The sequence below is a fragment of the Ictidomys tridecemlineatus genome, chromosome 11 (genome assembly GCF_052094955.1).
Source record: "Ictidomys tridecemlineatus isolate mIctTri1 chromosome 11, mIctTri1.hap1, whole genome shotgun sequence".
Taxonomy (NCBI): Eukaryota; Metazoa; Chordata; class Mammalia; order Rodentia; family Sciuridae; genus Ictidomys; species Ictidomys tridecemlineatus.
Window position 1 is genome coordinate 24210860 of NC_135487.1, and position 18327 is coordinate 24229186.

Sequence of the window (18327 nt, forward strand, 5' to 3'; positions counted from 1 at the left end):
AAGCCAGGGGGTTCCCAAGGAGCCTGGGACACCATGGGCTCTTGTCAGGTTCCTCGTCATAGCAACAAGTCAATAAGACAAAGCATCTTTGTTCCCAGAGCCCAGGCCAGGTGCCACCCAGCCACAGGCCCCTGACTCTCTCCAGAGGGTGCAGGGCGCAGGTCTGACCCGGGGACAGGCTCTGCCCCTTGACTTAACTCCAGGCAAAGACCTCTCCATCCCGCCTTCACCCCCCACATCTCCCTTGCAGGCATAGATCTCCCCGCAGCCCTTCCGCCGAGGGCACAGTCTGGCCCCCACTGTGGCCCTCCAAAGTGCACCTGTCTCCGTCCACGCTGTCATCGGGGACCCGTGGGGGGGTGGGGGGCCGGGGGAGGCGGGAGCCGGCTTCCTGGAGTGTCCTCACGCAGGGTTGGGGCCTTGCGCCGGGCGGGGACCAGGATGGGCAGGGCACTGGCACAGAATCCGTGGTACCGCGCGGGGGCGAGTCAAGATTGCAGCCTGTCCCACGGCCGCGGCGCTTAACAGTTTACCGAGGGCCTCACGCCTCGAATCTCATTGGCGCCTTTGCCACAGCCCTGCCCATGGCCACCGACGCCCCCGTTCCACGGGTGAGCAAACCGAGGCCCGGCCGAGCCGCGAGCTCCTCGGGAGCGTGCCCGGGGCGCGTGCGGCGCAGGGATTAGAACCCCCGGCCGCTGCGGGCGGCTGGGGCTCCGCCCCCGACCCTGGACCCTCCCTCCTCGACCTTGGACCCTCCCTCCTCGACCCCGGACCCTCCCTCCCCGCCCACCCGGGTCAGCCCGCCGCGTGCCTCAGAGCTGCGCTGGGCCTCCCTCGGGCCTCCTCTGCTGCGGGCCTCGGGGACGCGGGGCCAGGCCCCAAGGTGGCCGTGCTGCTGACGGTAAGAGCGGGACAGGGGCGGTCCCCGGGGGTGCGAGTGCTCCCGTGCGCTCCCCTGCGGCGGGGCTGGGGGCAGGAAGCGAACAGGCGGCAGAGGGAGAGACACCCCAACCTGCCTCCGCCTGCTCGACCCTCGGTTCTTGGCGGGGTGACCCTTCCAGTTACTGGAAGGTTCCTGGGCCGACACCACCACCACCCCAGAACCACAAGCTCCCGAGCTGCTCGGAATGAGGGGAAACGGGTGGGAAGGGAAGGGGCTTCTGTCTTTGGAGGGCATCGTAGGGGTGGCCAGCAAAAGCTGGACGCCGTCCCATCCCCGGAGCTGGGATCAGTAGGCACTCGGTAGACTGTGCTGGGAGCTAGTGGTGGGGGACTGCAGGGGTCCAGAACCGGATCCGCCAGTCCACAGCGCGGTCTGAGAGGGAAATTCTTTCCCCATGAGTCGCCTCCCTCGGGTGTGTCTGGCAGGCGGGACTGGGCCTGAGCACCTGGAAGGTGAAGGTGGGGGCCCAGGGGGCAGCGGTGGAGGGCTTCAGGTGGAAGCAGCTCTTGGGGCTCCTCTTCTCCCGGGCTAGCAGATGATGCTCCCCTCTCCACCTCAGCCCCCTGAACTCTCCCCAGGTGAGTGGCGATCAGGGGAGGGAACCTTCTCTTGGGATTCTTACAATAGTCCAAGAAAATAGGACTTGTTTCCCTTTGGAGGTAAAGAAACGGCCAGTTACATTAGAGAATTCTTGGGCGGCTTTCAGCTAGTAAATGGCAGAGCTGAGGTCTGACTGCAGGCACGACTTTATGGTCACTGCATGGTTCACAGTCCTCCCCAAAGGCCGGGCTTGGGGCGATGGGAGTGGGGCACAGAGGAGGGTCTCCAGACTTGAGGTCTTCCCAGTCACCCCAGCTGTAGGAGATTGTGCTTCCAAGGGGCAGGCGGTCAGGAGGGTGATGTAGGGAAGGGGTCCGCACCCTCCCTCTCTCCTGTCCAGGCCCTTGCAGCTCCTGCTGAGCCTTCCCACCCCCTCTCTGAGAACTCAGCATTCACTTGTTTGCCCACAGAGCATTTAGTGAGTGCCTACTGTATGCCAGGCACTAGGCACTAACCATGAAGCCCTGAACAAAATGGAGTTGACATTTTAATTGGGACACCAGACAATTAATATGAACCAAAAAAATGATAAATACTTGAATTTCAAGTGGTGATTAAGAACTGTGAAGAAAAGAAAGGGGGCAGGAGCAGAGAGAATGGAGACAGGTTCAGATCCAGGGTAGTCCTAAGAGGTCCTAATGTTTGAGCAGAGGTAAATGAGAAGGGTCCAGCTATGTGGGGTTCTAGAGGAAGAGCATTCCGAGCAGAGGAATCAATGTAAAGGCCAGAGGCCTCAGTACAGCGGGAGCAGGGAGAGGCAGAGCAAGCGAGTGGGAGAAGACAGTGAAGATGTCGAATCCGGGGTTCAGTTCTAAACAGTGAGAAGCTAGTGGGGGTTCTAAGCAGGTAGCATGAGCGTGACTGAATGGACTCAGAGGTGCACAAGCAGTAGCCTCAAGGCCAGTGAGGCGGCCAAGGCAGTGATATAGATAAATAAGAGTGACGGTGGCTCAGAGCACAGGCCCAGCTCCAGGGCGCTCACATGTGCACGCAGGTCCACACAAGCACCTGAAGAGGTGTCTGCTCTCACACCCATGGCAGCGCACCATGATACAAGGTACACTCAGTGACTCACCCAGCCACACCCTGTGAGTCACTCCAGGGCTGGGAGAAGGATGTGTGATTTAAGGACAGACCAAAGCACACCTCCTCACCACGAAGCCCTGGTGACCTTCCAGGAGCAAAGCCATAACCCTCCATGTGCACTCAACCCAAAATGGTTCCCATCGTCACTAACCACTGGCCAGTAGACCTCAGAGGCTCTGGCTCCTCTCCCAGACTTCGTTTCCTCTCTAGAGATTGGGGCTCATAAACCCCAACTTCACAGGCTGATGTGAAGGCATGGACAAGGTGACAGGCAGGTGTGCAGCACAGAGGGAGGGGAAAGGTGGAGAGCACAGGCCCTAGCAGGACAGCCTGGCCTTGAGTCAGGCTTAAGTGAGGGACTTGACCTCTAGGCACTTCACAGTAATAAATAGCTGGCATTTCATGAACATTTACCATGTAGAGTGTGCCTGGCAATTTTATGTCATTTGATTATCAGCTTTTCATCTGTAAATGGGGAGCAGAGTCTATCTGCCCCGTGGGGTCATTATAGGATTAAGTGAGCTTCTGCACACAGGGCGGTTAGCTTCATACGTGGCTCATAGTAAATGCTCAGTGAATGGTCACTGTTGGCAACAAGCACACATTCCCTTCTGCTAGCTTACTAGCTCTGACTGTGAGCAGGTTACTTCTCATTGTATCTCAGTTTCCTATTGGAAAGGGAGGAATAATATGGGAGGAATAATAGTCCCAATCTCAAAGGAACACTGTGATGATTGAACTTGTCTGTCTACATAAAGACTGCAGAACAATTCCTGGCACCTAGTAAATGTTCAATAAATGTGACTGATTCATTAACATGACAATTTTTCCAATCATTCCCTCAGGTGGGCACGGTCCCCCTTGTCCCCACCAGGCACCATGGACTGGAAGACGCTCCAGGGCCTCCTGAGTGGCGTGAACAAGTACTCCACAGCATTTGGGCGCATCTGGCTGTCGGTGGTATTCGTCTTCCGGGTGCTGGTGTACGTGGTGGCCGCAGAGCGCGTCTGGGGTGACGAGCAGAAGGACTTTGACTGCAACACCAAGCAGCCCGGCTGCACCAACGTGTGCTATGACTACTTCTTTCCCATCTCCAACATCCGCCTGTGGGCCCTGCAGCTCATCTTCGTCACCTGCCCCTCGCTGCTGGTCATCCTGCATGTCGCGTACCGGGAGGAGCGGGAGCGGCGCCACCGCCAGAAGCACGGGGACCAGTGTGCCAAGCTGTACAGCAACACCGGCAAGAAGCACGGGGGCCTGTGGTGGACCTACCTGTTCAGCCTCATCTTCAAGCTCATCATCGAGTTCCTCTTCCTGTACGTGCTGCACACGCTCTGGCATGGCTTCGGCATGCCGCGCCTGGTGCAGTGTGTCAGCGTGTCGCCCTGCCCCAACACCGTGGACTGCTACATCGCTCGGCCCACCGAGAAGAAGGTCTTCACCTACTTCATGGTGGGCGCCTCCGCCGTCTGCATTGTACTCACCATCTGTGAGATCTGCTACCTCATCTTCCACAGGATCCTGCGAGGCCTGCACAAGGACAAACCCACAAGGAGCCTCCCATCCTCCAGCAGCCGGGCCTCCACCTGCCGCTGCCACCACAAGTTGGTGGAGGCCGGAGAGCTGGGTCCCAACCCAGACGATGACACGATGCAGGCTTCGGCACCCAAACTGACCCCCGTCTGACCACGTCTGGGGGCGGGGTGAGAGGGGCTGCATGGTGAAGAGGTCCTGTAGGTGCTGGGAACTCCCACTTTGAACTCACCAAGCTCTCCAGTTTCATTTGGGGCAGTTATTTTTGCTGCTGGGTACTGTGCTGTCCACCTGGATTTAGCTCACACTGCACACCCCCACGGAGGAGGCAGACATTTAAACAAGCAAATGTACCTAATATAAGCATGCCGGGGAGCGGGGCTCCTTCGTGACCCCTAAGGGGACAGTCAAGCCAGGCTTCCCTAAGGGAATAGCACTAGAGGGGTGAGGCATGCTCCCCAGAGGAGAGATGTTTGCCCCAGGCTGGGCGCACCAGGCTCCACAGGTGGGAAGGTCTCCTCCAGCATGGGAAGTCTGCAGGGGGTGTGGGAAGAGGCAACAGTTCTAGACACTCAGGGACCCTCCTCCCTCAGCAGCAGCCCCCTGCCCCCAAACCTTCCTCCAGCCTCAGTCAGTGGTGCTCTTGTCTTCCTCCCTCCCCAGGTGTTCAGCCTGGTGCCCTCTGTCCCCAGGAACTCAGGTGGATGTGCCAGTAGGAACACCCGCAAGGCAGCTCCTTGAAATCAATAAAGCTGTATTTTATACAGATTGGCTCCGTGTTGATACTGCCACTTACAGATCCCTGACAGCAGGGAAGAGCCGCGTGGCTGGTGGGTGAAACTAGGGTGGAGATGGCTGGGGTCAGGCAGAGCTGGGGTTGACAGGCTGGAGCCAGGGAACCTGATACACATGTTGGTATTCTAGCCGTGGACACAAGAGGGCGCTGTCCTCCCTCTACAACCGCTCCCCTAACCTTCAGAATTAGACTCTGCCCTGAAGACACACAATCACTGCACTTTTCATTAGGCGAACCACACTCCCTCCTCCCTTGTCACCCAATCACTGCCATCACAACCTGCGTCCCCACCCTGAGTACACACAATCCCTGCTGTTCACACTCTCATAACAGGCCACGTAGCCTGTGTGCAGTCCAAGCCTCGCCCAGCAGTTCATTCAGCCCCTTCCATTTTCCCCTCACTAGACCTTACCAGGACTCTGAGACTGCATAGGGGAGTAGGACCAGAGCCCGAGGGACACAGAAAAAACTCACCAGCCCTGCCCCCCCCCCCATTACGATGGCTCACAGCCCCACTTCCAGCATTGACTGACCAACCGGGCATTCAGAGGACACCAATATCCCAGGCCAGACCAGAATGGGAAACAAAAGGGGGTACAAGGATAAACCACCCCAGAGGAACATTTAGTGACCATCAAGGCCAAGCTCAGGAGCCAGAAAAGCCAGAGCCAGTGCAAGCAGAGGCCAGGGCACTGTGGAGACAGGCTGTGGCTCACCTTTGCTGTCCCATGTGGCCCTGGCAGGTGGATGAGCGAGCTGAGTTTAAAGGGCCCAGGGCTGGGCTATACCGTTCACCACACTCCCAGGACTGATCGTTAACCGCTTCACAAGCACAGGTTCACCGCCCTAACTAACCTTGGACTGAGCTCTCAGGACCTCAGTCTTGGCATCCATACAAAAAGGAACTGGGTCCCAGAAGAAAACAGATGGTCCATTCAAACTGAGTAACTTTAAAGAGTTTCCAAGAAAGACTGTTTTCAAAGGTGTGGACATGATTAAGGGAACCCACAAGGGATACTGCAGTACCTTGGGGCTAGCAGCAGGGTAACATCAGCCAGCAGCTAAGAGATGCATCCCACGACAGCAACCAGACAAATCCCTCCTGCTCTCCCACCTCCTGTTCGCCTGCCAGTGGCTCCCACTGACCCAGGAGAAATCAGAGGGGAAGGGAGCCTGTGAAACAGCCAATACAAGTCAAGCTCCCAGGCACAGCGGGGTGGAGAGTAGCTCTCAGGGGCAGGGGAACTTTACTCAACACAGCACTTGGGACAGTGCATACCAGTAGAATTGTTATAGGGATCAAAGGAGACACTGTAGGTGAAGCATAAGCATGATGTGTCCCATAAATACCGGTGTGTGCCAGTGCTCAGGAACATCTCTGCCTGATGCTCAGGCTACATGGTAGGTCAGGACTAGAGGGTCATAAAGTCTCTGAGAGGCATGATCTTTTTCGCCTACGTGCTGCTGTGAATTCCAGTATCTTCCTGGGTGGTTCCAGCTGCCTGGTCAAGGGTGGCCTGGAAGCCAAAGCAACCAGAAAACATAATTGGCCCTCTGAGTAGGACCTGAGGGCTCAACATGGGCTGAACTTGCAGTCCTGGCCACATTTCTCCAGGATGCAGGCCAAGACCACAAAGGAAGGAACATTCCAGCTCTGCACATCCCATCTTTGGCCTGAAAGCTGTTCTGAGCAAAGCCGCTCACTGACTTCATCCAGCACGTGTGGGGCTACTGTTTCACCAGAATCCCCACAAGGGACTCGCTGTCACCACAAGGTGGCTCTCATGTCCCTTTTGGTGTTGTCTTCTGAGAATACACCTCTACCTCCCTGTCCCCCACCATACCAGGATTCACTGCAAGTCTCCCTGCATTGTGCACATGATGGATGAAGACGGCACATAGTCTGTAAGTCCACATCTACTGCACACAGTCACAGCCACCCTGCAGCCCAAGGTAAACAGGAGATCGTTTTGTCTGCATTCACCCTGTCAAAATCCCTTGTATGGACCAAACTCGTGCCTCTCCCCCAATGCCATTTGTTGAAATCCTGTTCTCCAGTGTGATGTATTAAGCAGTAGGAACTTTGGGAGATGATCAGGTCATGAAGGTGGAGCCCCCTTGAGCGAGTTTAGTGCCCTTATCACCAGAGAGGATCCAATGAGAAGGTCAACATCTGCAAACCATGAAAAGGAGCCTCACCAAGAACCCGACCATGCTGGTACCCGATCTCAGATTTCCAGTCTCCAGATCTGTGGGAAAGAAGTGGCTTTGTTCAAGCTGCCCAGGCTCTGGAACTGTGTTATAGGGACCCACCTGACTTAGACACCCTGTCACCTCTCACCTGGATTGTGGCTTCCGTCTTTCTGCTGCCTGCCCCGACTCTGGGAGGCAGACTCTGAGAAGAGGTAGGGAGTGCAGAGAGAGTGCTGGGGAGTTACCCCTGCAGATGGAAAAGGGAGAGCATAGAGCCACAAGATCCACCACAGGAGCTCTGAAGCTAAGACTGGCCATGAGGCATCCTGCACTAGGCAGAAATGGCTGGGCCCTCAACCACCCCAGGGCTCCATTATTGCCCAAGCTCAGCCCAAGAAGCACTGGGCCACCTGGACAGCAGAAGCAGACTTGAAAGTGCTAGCTGTTGGAGGCCAGCTGACCAGACTCCATGCTCGGCAGAGAGTGGGAGATGTCCATTTGCCACCCACTCTCATAGTCTCTTCTTAGCCCAGTAGCCAGGGGGATCCTGTCAAAATCTAAGCTAGATAAAGCCTACAAAGGCCTCTTATTTATGCAAGGCCTATAAGATCTGCCCCACCCAGCCTCCACTGCCTCCACCCCACAAGTGCTTTTCTGTCCTCACCTCTCCTTGATCACCCACTCCAACCACATCTTGGCTGTTCCTCAAGCAGGACAATCTCCTGCCTCAGGGCTTTTGCATGTTCAGTTCCCCAAAGAGCCACAGCACTTCCTCTCTTCCTTCACAGCTCACCTCCCATGTCTGCTGCTTAGTGCAAATCTCTCCTCTCTTCTGTCTGAGGGTGAAACTGGCCAACCTTGCACTTTCAAACCTTTTTATCTGACCCTTAGCACAGATCACTAACATGTCCCAATTTTATTTGTTTGTCGTTCCCCAGCCTGAATGTGAACTCCTTAAGGACGGGGATTTGTGTGGGTCCCCTGTTGGGTCTCCAGTGTCTAGGAGAGTGTCTAGGACAATGCCACTGCACCTGGGAGGTGCTCAGTATATATCTGTTGTGTGGTGTGCTGCTAGGTGCTGGGATATAAGTGAGACCTGGCCACCTGCCCTCAAGGGGCTCACAATCTAATGGGAGCAGTATAAAGAAAAAGGAGTTGTTTGATGGGTATAGAATTTCAGTCTTGCAAAATGAAAGGATATGGAGATCTGTTGCACAACAATGTGAATATACTCAATATCATTGGAATGTGATTTTTTTTTTTTTGGTACCAGGGATTGAAGCCTGGGGTGGGGAATAGGAGGCTTAACCACTGAGCCACATCCCCAGCCCCTCTTATTTTTTTTTTTTTAATTTTGAGATAGGGTCTCACTCAGTTGCTTAGGGACTTGCTAAATTGCTGAGGCTGGCTTTGAACTTGGGATCCTCCTGCCTCAGCTTCCCTAACTACTGGGATTATAGGCAGGAGCCTATAATTTTGTACCTGGTGCAATTAAAATTTTTAAGATGGCAAATTTTATGTTTTAACCACAATTAAAAATAAATACATAAATAACAGCAGCAATGGACCACAGGCAGTACCTGAGCCACTGAGCACACACAGGTACACCTAACCCAGGGGCAGCGAGAGAGCAGATTGCTGGGAAAAGTGACATCTGAGCAAACATCCGAAAGACTGGGAATCTTCCGGAAGGAGTCAGGATCAAGTTCATGTTCCCCAGAATCAAAGAATGAACACTGCAAACAAGGGAAGCGAGTGAGCAGGAATTTTATTTTAAAGGAAGGTGAAAGAAATACTCAGAACTAAGCACAGTGCACCTGGGAGAGGGAAGATCGCCATCTAAGTCTTACAGCTCCTCCTTTGGAAGGCACATGTGAAGTTGATGAGCTCTTCCTGATCGGTTCTTTTGCTGTTGTTGTTCTAATTAGTGATACATGACAAAGGAGGATGCATTTTTGACATATCATACATAAATGCAGTATAACTTCCCGTTCATCTGGTTGTACATGATGTAAAGTCACACAGGTCATGTGTGACATATATGCACATAGGGTCATGAGGTCCAATTCAGCTATCCTTCCTACCCGTATGCTCCTTCCCCTCCCTTCACTCCCCTCTATCTAGTCCTCTATTCTTCCCCACCACCGTCACCTTATTGTGAATTATCATCCACATATCAGAGAAAACATTTGGCCTTTGGTTCTTTGGGGATTGGCTTATTTCACTTAGCGTGACGTTCTCCAATTCCATCCATTTACCAGCAAATGCTATCATTTCATTCTTCTTTAAGGCTGAGTAATATTATATGTATCTCCCACAGCCTATTTATCTTGATGGGTTCTTGATATTTCAATTGTTCCACATTCGAGAGCGCAGGCCGGAAGTACATGTTGGAGCATGTTAAAATGGCTGTTCTCATGTCTGCCCTCCCGTCGACCTTTACCATCCCTTCCCTACTCTCCACTGCCTATCTTCTTCTATCTCAGTAGGGACCCGCATGTGAGGGTGCTCCAGGCAGTAGGAATAGCATGGATGAAGACAAGCGGTCACAGAGAAACTCAAATAATTAGATATGCCTGGGCAACGGAGGGCATGAGGGAAAGGAGTGGAAATGGAGGAGGGGTCGAGGCCTGGATGGGGGAGAACATAAGCCTCACCTGGAAGACAGTGGGGGAGCATGGAAAAGATTTAAACCAGGTAACATTATGGTCAATTCTAGGCAAGGGTGGAGGCTAAGTGGAAGAGACTAGTTGGGAAGGAGGACATGTGGGGTTCTAGGAATGTTTCCCTCACAGAAATGTCCACAGTTCTGGACAGTGTTGTTTTGGCTGGTTCCAGCTCCTTCTTCCTCTGGGGAAGGGACCAGGTTACTGAAGCCCTGACCTCTAGGACCCCTAAGGAAGGGGTCAGAGCAGGGTGAGGGCAGCTTTGACATCACTCCCATTCACCCACTTTCCCCTCCTTCCCCTTCCATTGGGCCTAAAGGCCTCAGGAGAGCCAGGCACAGCCGCAGCAAAGAACACTGGAGCAGAGGCGGGGAGGCGTGGCGAGAGCCAGTCTCTAGGGGCCTCCATTCCCATGCCCTCAAGGGTCAGAACTAAGTGGGCGCAGTTGTCGGCTTTGGAATCCCAGGAGTCTTGGCTTCGCCTGGCCCTGAGAGAAGGGCCTAGAAGGGAAAGCCAGCTCAGCCTGAACCCCAGGGGCAGCCATTGCTGGAGTTCTGAGGTCTGAGCCTACACACTTGCTGTCCCAGACAGACAGAACGAACCTCTGGGGCTGTCCCTGAGCTTCCTGCCTTTTCTGCCCCCTCAGAGACCACCCCGCAGGACCTTCTCATCACAAAGTTCTTATCACAGTATTTTAGACACTCGTTTGTATGTACTATTCAGGCACAAAGTGCTTAAAGTGGGTCCACCATCAACCCTGCACCTTAGGTCCTATCACTAGCCTCTTCTGTAGAGGCAGAAACTGAAGAACTAGGGCTTAAGCAATGCTGGGAACAGAGACACCATCTCAAACCTCACAGTGCCGGTCCCTCCCCCCTGCCCTGGAGGGCTCTTCTGCTCCACCTGGCTACCCGCAGTCTCCTCCAGGAAAAGTTCCTAACCAAGTCCCGTGACTTCCCTGCTACCATCACCCAAAGGCTGATGCGCTTAATTTCTGCACCAGCCGTGAGAACTGGACCCAGAGATCAGGTCAGTCTGGTTTCTCATGGTTTCTCCAGCGGTGCACTTAATCCTCATGGATCTTATTAATGTTCATTAATCCACACAGGAAGCCTGAATAAATGACCATGTGCTCTGCCTCTCCCTTTAATTTCTTTGATGCCCCCTCCTGCTTAGAGGCAACCTAATGGGCAGGAGGTATCCCCCTACTCCCAATCTCAAGGGCCTCCAGGGATTTGCTTAGTGCCCTGATTCTGTAAATTGGCCCAGAAACAGAGATGGTCGAGACCTCGGGAAGATCATGAGCTAGGCGTAGACTCCCAGATCCACCTCTGACTCTAGGAAGTCTGGAGTAAAACCCCTCCCTCCCATATGGTTCCCATGTCGTAATGAGCCTTGATTGCCAAATCCTGGCCATACCACCGCCACCTAATAAGTGGTCTCCACGGCCCATCCCTCACGGCCTCTCAGCAGGCTGCGCAGATCCGCAAATTCTTAATATAATCCTTGCAAATTCAGCCACCCTAAAAGCTCCTGGCCTTGAACTCCCATCCCATGGCCAAAGAAACAGGCGCAGAACTTGCCATCAGGAATTCGATGGCCAGAGGCAGCAGAGGGGAAGAGGACTTAGCCCTCTGTGGCCCCCCAACTCACAGTGCCACCTCCCGGGGTGAGCTCAGGGAGTCTTCCCCTCCCAGCCCCGCCCCGCCTCCCCAGCGCCCGCCGCCCTCCGGTGGCGTTTCCTGCCCCCACCCCGCCCCCTCGGCGCTATTTAAGGCGCCCGCGGCCAGCGCGGTCCAGCAGGGCTCCCGCGGGCGCCGCTAAGGCCATCGTCCCCCACCTCCAACTGGGCGGGCCCGGCAGGCTGGCAGGCGGTGAGTCGGGGCAGGGGATGTGTGACACGGGTCCAGCCACAGCTAGGGGCTGGGGGTTGCTGCCGGGCGCCCGCCGCGATCCCAGCTACACAGGCCGGCAGCGCACACCTTGCCTGCCTCTGGCCAGGCTGCTCACCAAGAGCTGCTTCCCCCTTCCTTCACTGAATCCTGACGGGAGGGGACTCGGAGGTGCCCAGCCGGTTAGTAAGAAGGAGGGGAGATTTGAACCCTGGTCTGGTTCCAGAGCCTGGCGCTCAACGGCTTTGCCCCCCGGAAGAGGCACTCCCTCTTCTCTCCCCCCCCCTCACCTTCCTTCCCCCTAAATGTTCTGGGAACTTTGAGGCCTGTGTCTCCACCCTGCAAAGACAATTCCTTTCAAAAGTCTAAAATTTGACAGAAGCAGCTTTGGAGGTCAGGGGAGAGATAGGGCAGAGGAGAGGACAGGACCAAGTAGCCCTATTTAAGTGGCAGGTGCTTACTATTGTTGCCAGGTGAAGTTAATGCAGGAAGCCCCGTTCAGTTTCTAAAACCTCACTCAGATCCGTTCCCCACCCCCACTGCAAGCCCAGAGTACAGTGAGGCCAGCTGGGGTGGGGGGTGGGGGGAGCCTGAGAATCTGAGCCCCCTAAGAATCTGAAATTAACACCTCTACCACCCACCACTCACCCACCCTTCTATCTGGGAATAGCCAGCCTTGGGCAAGAGGGAGGAAGGGTAGAGCACAGCTGTGTGACCTTGGATAAATTCCTCAAATTTTCTGATCCCATAGGCAAAGGAGCTTCAACTCAATCCAGATCTCCTTGGGTCATCCTGGGGCTCTGGGTGGGGACAAGCAGGCACAAATACATGAATACCCCTTGCCCCTGCCATTCAGATAAGTAAAACAAGGGCATACAACTTAGCAGCCATCATCACAAAGCTCTGCTTCGGGCCCTGACTCCTTGCTGAGCCTGAGTCTCCTTGCAGGTAGAATGGACATGGGAGGACCACACTCCATTCATACACACACACACACACACACACACACACACACACACACACACACACACACACACACGAGGCTTGTTGCTAGGTCAGACTGAGCAGAATGCTCCGTTGCCATGCTGATTTGCTCTGTCTCCCTGCAGACAGAGGCCGCGAGCCATGGGTGACTGGGGCTTCCTTGAGAAGTTGCTAGACCAGGTCCAGGAGCACTCGACTGTGGTGGGCAAGATCTGGCTGACAGTGCTCTTCATCTTCCGCATCCTCATCCTGGGCCTGGCTGGAGAGTCCGTGTGGGGCGATGAGCAGTCAGATTTCCAGTGTAACACAGCCCAGCCGGGCTGCACCAACGTCTGCTACGACCTGGCCTTCCCCATCTCCCACGTGCGCTACTGGGTGCTGCAGTTCCTCTTTGTCAGCACGCCCACCCTGGTTTACCTGGGCCACGTCATTTACCTGTCCCGGAGAGAAGAACGGCTGCGGCAGAAGGAGGGTGAGCTGCGGGCCCTGCCAGTCAAGGACCCACACGTGGAGCGGGCTCTGGCAGCCGTAGAACGTCAGATGGCCAAGATCTCCGTGGCAGAGGATGGTCGCCTGCGGATCCGTGGGGCGCTGATGGGCACCTATGTGGCCAGCGTGCTGTGCAAGAGCATGCTAGAGGCAGGCTTTCTCTATGGCCAGTGGCGCCTTTACGGCTGGACCATGGAGCCTGTGTTTGTGTGCCAGCGTGCACCCTGTCCCCACTTCGTGGACTGCTACGTCTCCCGCCCCACGGAGAAGACCATCTTCATCATCTTCATGCTGGTGGTTGGAGTGATCTCCCTGGTGCTCAACCTGCTGGAGTTGGCGTACCTGCTGTGCCGCTGCCTCAGCCGGGGGATAAGGGCGCAGCAAGGCCGGGACACAACCCCCGCCCAGGGCACCTCCTCAGACCCTTACCCTGAACAGGTGTTCTTCTACCTCCCCATGGGTGAGGGGCCCTCATCGCCACCATGCCCCACCTACAACGGGCTCTCGTCCACTGAGCAAAACTGGGCCAACTTGACCACCGAGGAAAGACTGGCTTCCTCCAACCCGCCGCCGCTCTTCCTGGACCCACCTCCCCAGACTGGAAGGAAATCCCCCAGTCGTCCCAGCACCTGTTCTTCCAAGAAACAGTATGTGTAGGGGCCTGGGACTTATGACATTCAAAAGAGGGGTCCTGAGAAATCCGACTGCTGTGGAGGCCCCCTCTCCAGGGCTCTGCAGAGATGGCGGGGATGAGGATACTGTCTGGCCAGGGGGCCCCACTGCAGGTAGTTCTTGGTTTCCTGGGGTCTTCCTGGTGACCAGAGGGCACTATGGCTTCCACACTCCCGGGCACAGACAGAGCCAGCCCAGGTGCTTTTGGACAAGGGTGTTGTGGGCCTTTTCACCTATCTGGAGAGACCCAGAGCCACCTTGTTCTATACCTACCCTTCTGGAAGAGTGGCCTTTACCTAGGTTGTCCTCTCAACCTCTCCTCACAGGGAAAGGCTAGTGGAGGCTGCTGGGTCAGCCTTGATCACACAGTCAGACAGAACCTGTGCTGGCTCTGGCCCTGTCCAGGAGACTAGTGCCTTATTTTTGTCACTCTTTCCTTGTTCCACTATTTGTGCTTCTAAAATAAATGGGACTTGGCCACAACTGAGGTGTGTATCGATGCTGTCCTGATGCTCTTCGGGAGGGGACTGTTACTTTGCCTGGGACTTTTTTTTTTTTTTCAGTCCTGCACAGACTGTCTTTGTCTCTTCAGCCTCAACTCCAGCCAGTACCTTAGACCTCAAGCTCCTGTGTCCTGCCTCCCAGCAGCCCTGGGTCCTAACTTTCTGCCTTTTGAAACGTCCCAGGCACTGGCCTCTTCTCTTCATCCTACTGCCTCAGCCCATTTGGGACCCTGGTAATCAACAGGCCCAACAACTGGTGGCCAAAGCAGTGTCTTTTCCTATTCGGCCCCAGCCACACTGCCTGCCTGCAGTGTGCTTCCAACTGGACACTTTGCTTCCCAAGAGGGCCCACCAGCCACGCCCTCCACAGCCCAATTCAAATGCTTCCCATGCACCCTGCACCTGTCCCACCTCATCCTGGACCCCGGGGGGGGGGTTTGGGAAGGGAGAGTTACTTTACTTGTCCTTCCTGCCTTGGCCTTCTCTAGTCCACCCTCCGGAAGGAGCAGCTGAAGGGTCTGCATCTTAGCCGTCCTCCATGCACCCACAGACCCAGGGAGATCAGACCACGGCAGCCTGGACAATCCTTGCCCCACACTTCCAGAGCCCACGGTTCTTTAAACGCTAGTAGACCTGGAAAAGGTAAAAGCCCCAGTGCAGAAGGAAAAGGAAGATGAGCTTTGGCATCAGAGGGTCCTGAATGTGAATGCTGCCCACAACATATATAATCCAACAATTTCACTCCTCTCAGTTTTCTCATATCTAAATGCAGATCACATTGCCTGACTCATTAATGATGAGAAAATAGAATATACCTGTCCCTGACTCCTGATAGTCAAGCAGTAAATCAATTCACACTTCTCAGCAAGGCTAAAAACACCTCTGAGAAGCCCTCCCTGACTTGTCCAGCTCTAGTCTCTTCCTCTCATGCTCTGGACCACTATTCAATACATGCCTTTCTCAGCAAGATAGTGCCAAGGAGATACTTGTGTTCCCCAGAAGCCCCACCGAAGCCCCACACAGCATTAGTTCTGATTGTAAAATGGGGGGTTAAGTTAAACTGGGCAGAAACGAGGCAATGCATACATTGGAGAAGGCTGGGAGGTCCTCTTCAATAGAATCCCTCAGCCAGAGGCTGTGAGCTAGAGGTTGGTGTCTTGGAGCCAGCCCTACCCGAGGGCCCTGGGAGCCTGTGTTTCTGGTTTCCCCTACCTGTCCTAGTTTGGAAAGTAGCAGGAAGATTTAAGAGAGAAAAGAGGACACCCTACCCACCCCTCAAAGCTCACCAGCTGTGAGTTTGGTGTTGTGCGTGGGGTCAGGCTGGGGCTCAGGATTTGGACCTTCCACAAGACTGGAATTGGGACCTCGACTGGTGGTCACACAAACCCACAGGCAAATAGACTTGGTTTAAGGGTGAGGACAGTGTGGTGTGGGGGAGACATTATGGTTTGGGGAGGGCCAAACCTTCCCTGTAGAAAGACTTCTGCAGGGAAGAGTGGTTCTGAGTGCCCTCTACCTGCCTTCGCCCACTCGAGCTGCTGTAACAGTACCTCAAGCTGGTGGCTGGAATGGGGAAAATCTGTTCTCTCACAGTTCTGGAGGCTGGAAGACTGGTTCCTAGAGGCACAATCTGTTCCATGCCTCTCTGCTAAATTCTGGTAGTTTCTTTCAGCTTTTCTTGGCTTCTAGAAGCATCACTCCATCTTCATATGACATTCTCCCTGTGTGTCTGTCTCCACCCCTCCCTGCCCCACCCCCACCTCTAAGCCCTGGTCAGGGAGGCTGAGGAGAACGGTCAGTATATGTGAGACTCGGGCACCTGCTTGGTGGTGTGGCCTGGATGGAACAGCAGGTGCAGGTCTCACTTCTTCCCTTGCTTCTCCTTCCTCTCACTGGCCTATCCCTGACTACCACCCAAACCTAAGTTGATAGCAGGTGGTTCTCAGTCCCAGAAAGATCCACCATCTGGAGACCTGGCCCCCACCTCCCACCTCTCAGACTCATTGGACTGTGGTTCTTTCCATTCTCTAGGCCTCGTTCTCCCTGTTGTGAACAAAAGGTCTGTGTGAGAAACAGCAATTGGGTACAGGAGTGCTGTATACAAATCATTGATCTGAAGCTCATGAGTGATGTGTTGTTTTTTATGAATCAGAACAGATTCAAGGTTATTTCTATAAAAAGATGAATTCTAAGCACTTGAATTTAGATTGCCTTCCTGAGTAGAAAAGAAAGGCATGGGGTTATATAAAGTACACTGGGAATTTTGCATAACCCAAGGTCATCTTATCTATGGCTGTTGGGAGCATGTGGACGTCATAAATGTTATGAACGGCAAGAGAGCTTCTGGGCCGGGTGATGTCTGAACTTCTTCCCCATCTAATATGCTGCTCACTGGCCACTGGGTGCCTGACCCCATGGTTCTACCACTGACCTCAAGAGCCCTTGTCTGGGGTCCTTCATGTCCTTTTCACACCAACCTCGCCTGACTGTGCATGCTTTCAGGAAGAGGCTTCCAACATAGGATTGCCCCAACATCTTTCTCCACCTTTAAGCTTCTGCAGACAGCCTTGGTCTGACCCCAGGAGCCACGTGACACTCAGCTGTTCTGTCCTTCCGCTAAGCCCTGCAGGCACATGCAGTAACACCAGAGGCCCTGCTCCTCCCATCCCCTCAGCTGACCCTTATTTCCAGAAGTCTCTGACCCACCTGCTGTTTGTCCTCTTTCTTCTTAACATGCGTCACCCTCCCCTATGTGCTGGACACCATTCTCCAGGTGATCAGAATCCAGATTACACCTCGCAACCCAAAACCTCTCCCTCTCTTCATTGCAATCTGGGATGACATTAACCTTTTAATTTCTTTCTATTTTTCTTATATGGAATTATTTTTCCAAATGTTAAACGTGATGTGACGTTCTAAAGTCATTCCTTCCAGTCATCTTTCATTCCTAGATCATTAGTTATATTCTAAAAACCTAAGGTTGAGGTCATGGTTAAGCAACTGATGATAAAATCTTATGAGCTTCTACAATAAATTGTACTGTGATGTACTTGCCCTGTACATAAATGTTTTCCAAGTTTCCATTTCCCTAAAAGAGAGAGATTCCAAGAAATGAAATCACAGGGTCAAAGAAATTTTAAAATTTCTTACCTTTTAAAATTTAGGGACTTTTTAAAAAAAATTTTAGGATATTTTTTTCTGATGGTGAAAGTGATTCATTGTAAACGATCCAGAAACAGAGAAGAACAAGCCCAAGATAAGAGTGAGGGCTCCAACTCCCCCAGGGGAAACAGGGGTGGAGCTATAAAAAGAGGAGGGCTGACCTAGTGCAGTTATGCCCAAGTCCCTGCTCCATCAGAGGTGACCACCCCCTCACCGTGGAAGGATGGAAGTTTATTCTCTTGAAAGGATAAAACTGTCTCAGGCTGAGGAAACACCATGTAGATGAGGACAGGAGCTCAATTAACAAATATAGAAGAGTTTGGTGGAAGTTTAAACACTGAATGGTGAGATTTCAGCCCCCACCTGCCCCGGCCATTTGATTCTCCAGAACACTGCTGGATAGAAAACTAAAGAAAGAGGATCTGATCTAGCCTGGAGGTGGTGGAAGTCTGCCTGGAGGAGATGAGCTTTCACACCTGAAGGGTGAGGCGGGGTGATCTAGGGAGAGTGTTCCAAGCAGAGGGAACATTTTCCAAGGTTCTGAAGAAGAAAGGGGCTTGAGGCCAGTTGCAGTGGCTCACACGCCTGTGATCCCAGCAGCTCTGGAGGCTGAGGCAGGAGGATTGCGAGTTCAAAGCCAGCCTCAGCAACTTAGAGAGACTCTGAGCAATTCAGCCAGACCCTGTCTCTAAATAAAATACAAAACAGGGCTGGGGATGTGGCTCAGTGGTTAAGTGCTCCTGAGTTCAATCCCTGGAACAAAAAAAGAAAAAGAAAAGGGCTTGATGTATTTGTTGCTCAGGGT

General features: G+C 53.8%; 2 protein-coding genes across 2 annotated transcripts; both read left to right on the forward strand.

Annotated features, from left to right (window-relative positions):
* Nucleotides 1–460: 460 nt before the first annotated feature.
* Nucleotides 461–4931, forward strand: Gjb3 (gap junction protein beta 3). The gene is made up of 2 exons (XM_005317786.4): nucleotides 461–904; nucleotides 3478–4931. The coding sequence occupies exon 2, from the start codon at nucleotides 3512–3514 to the stop codon at nucleotides 4316–4318; it is 807 nt and encodes a 268-aa protein (XP_005317843.2). The 5' UTR covers nucleotides 461–904; nucleotides 3478–3511; the 3' UTR covers nucleotides 4319–4931.
* A 6620-nt stretch (nucleotides 4932–11551) lies between these two features.
* Gja4 (gap junction protein alpha 4) lies at nucleotides 11552–14340 on the forward strand. Its single transcript, XM_078025884.1, has 2 exons — nucleotides 11552–11694; nucleotides 12822–14340. The coding sequence occupies exon 2, from the start codon at nucleotides 12838–12840 to the stop codon at nucleotides 13840–13842; it is 1005 nt and encodes a 334-aa protein (XP_077882010.1). The 5' UTR covers nucleotides 11552–11694; nucleotides 12822–12837; the 3' UTR covers nucleotides 13843–14340.
* The last annotated feature ends 3987 nt before the right edge of the window (nucleotides 14341–18327 follow it).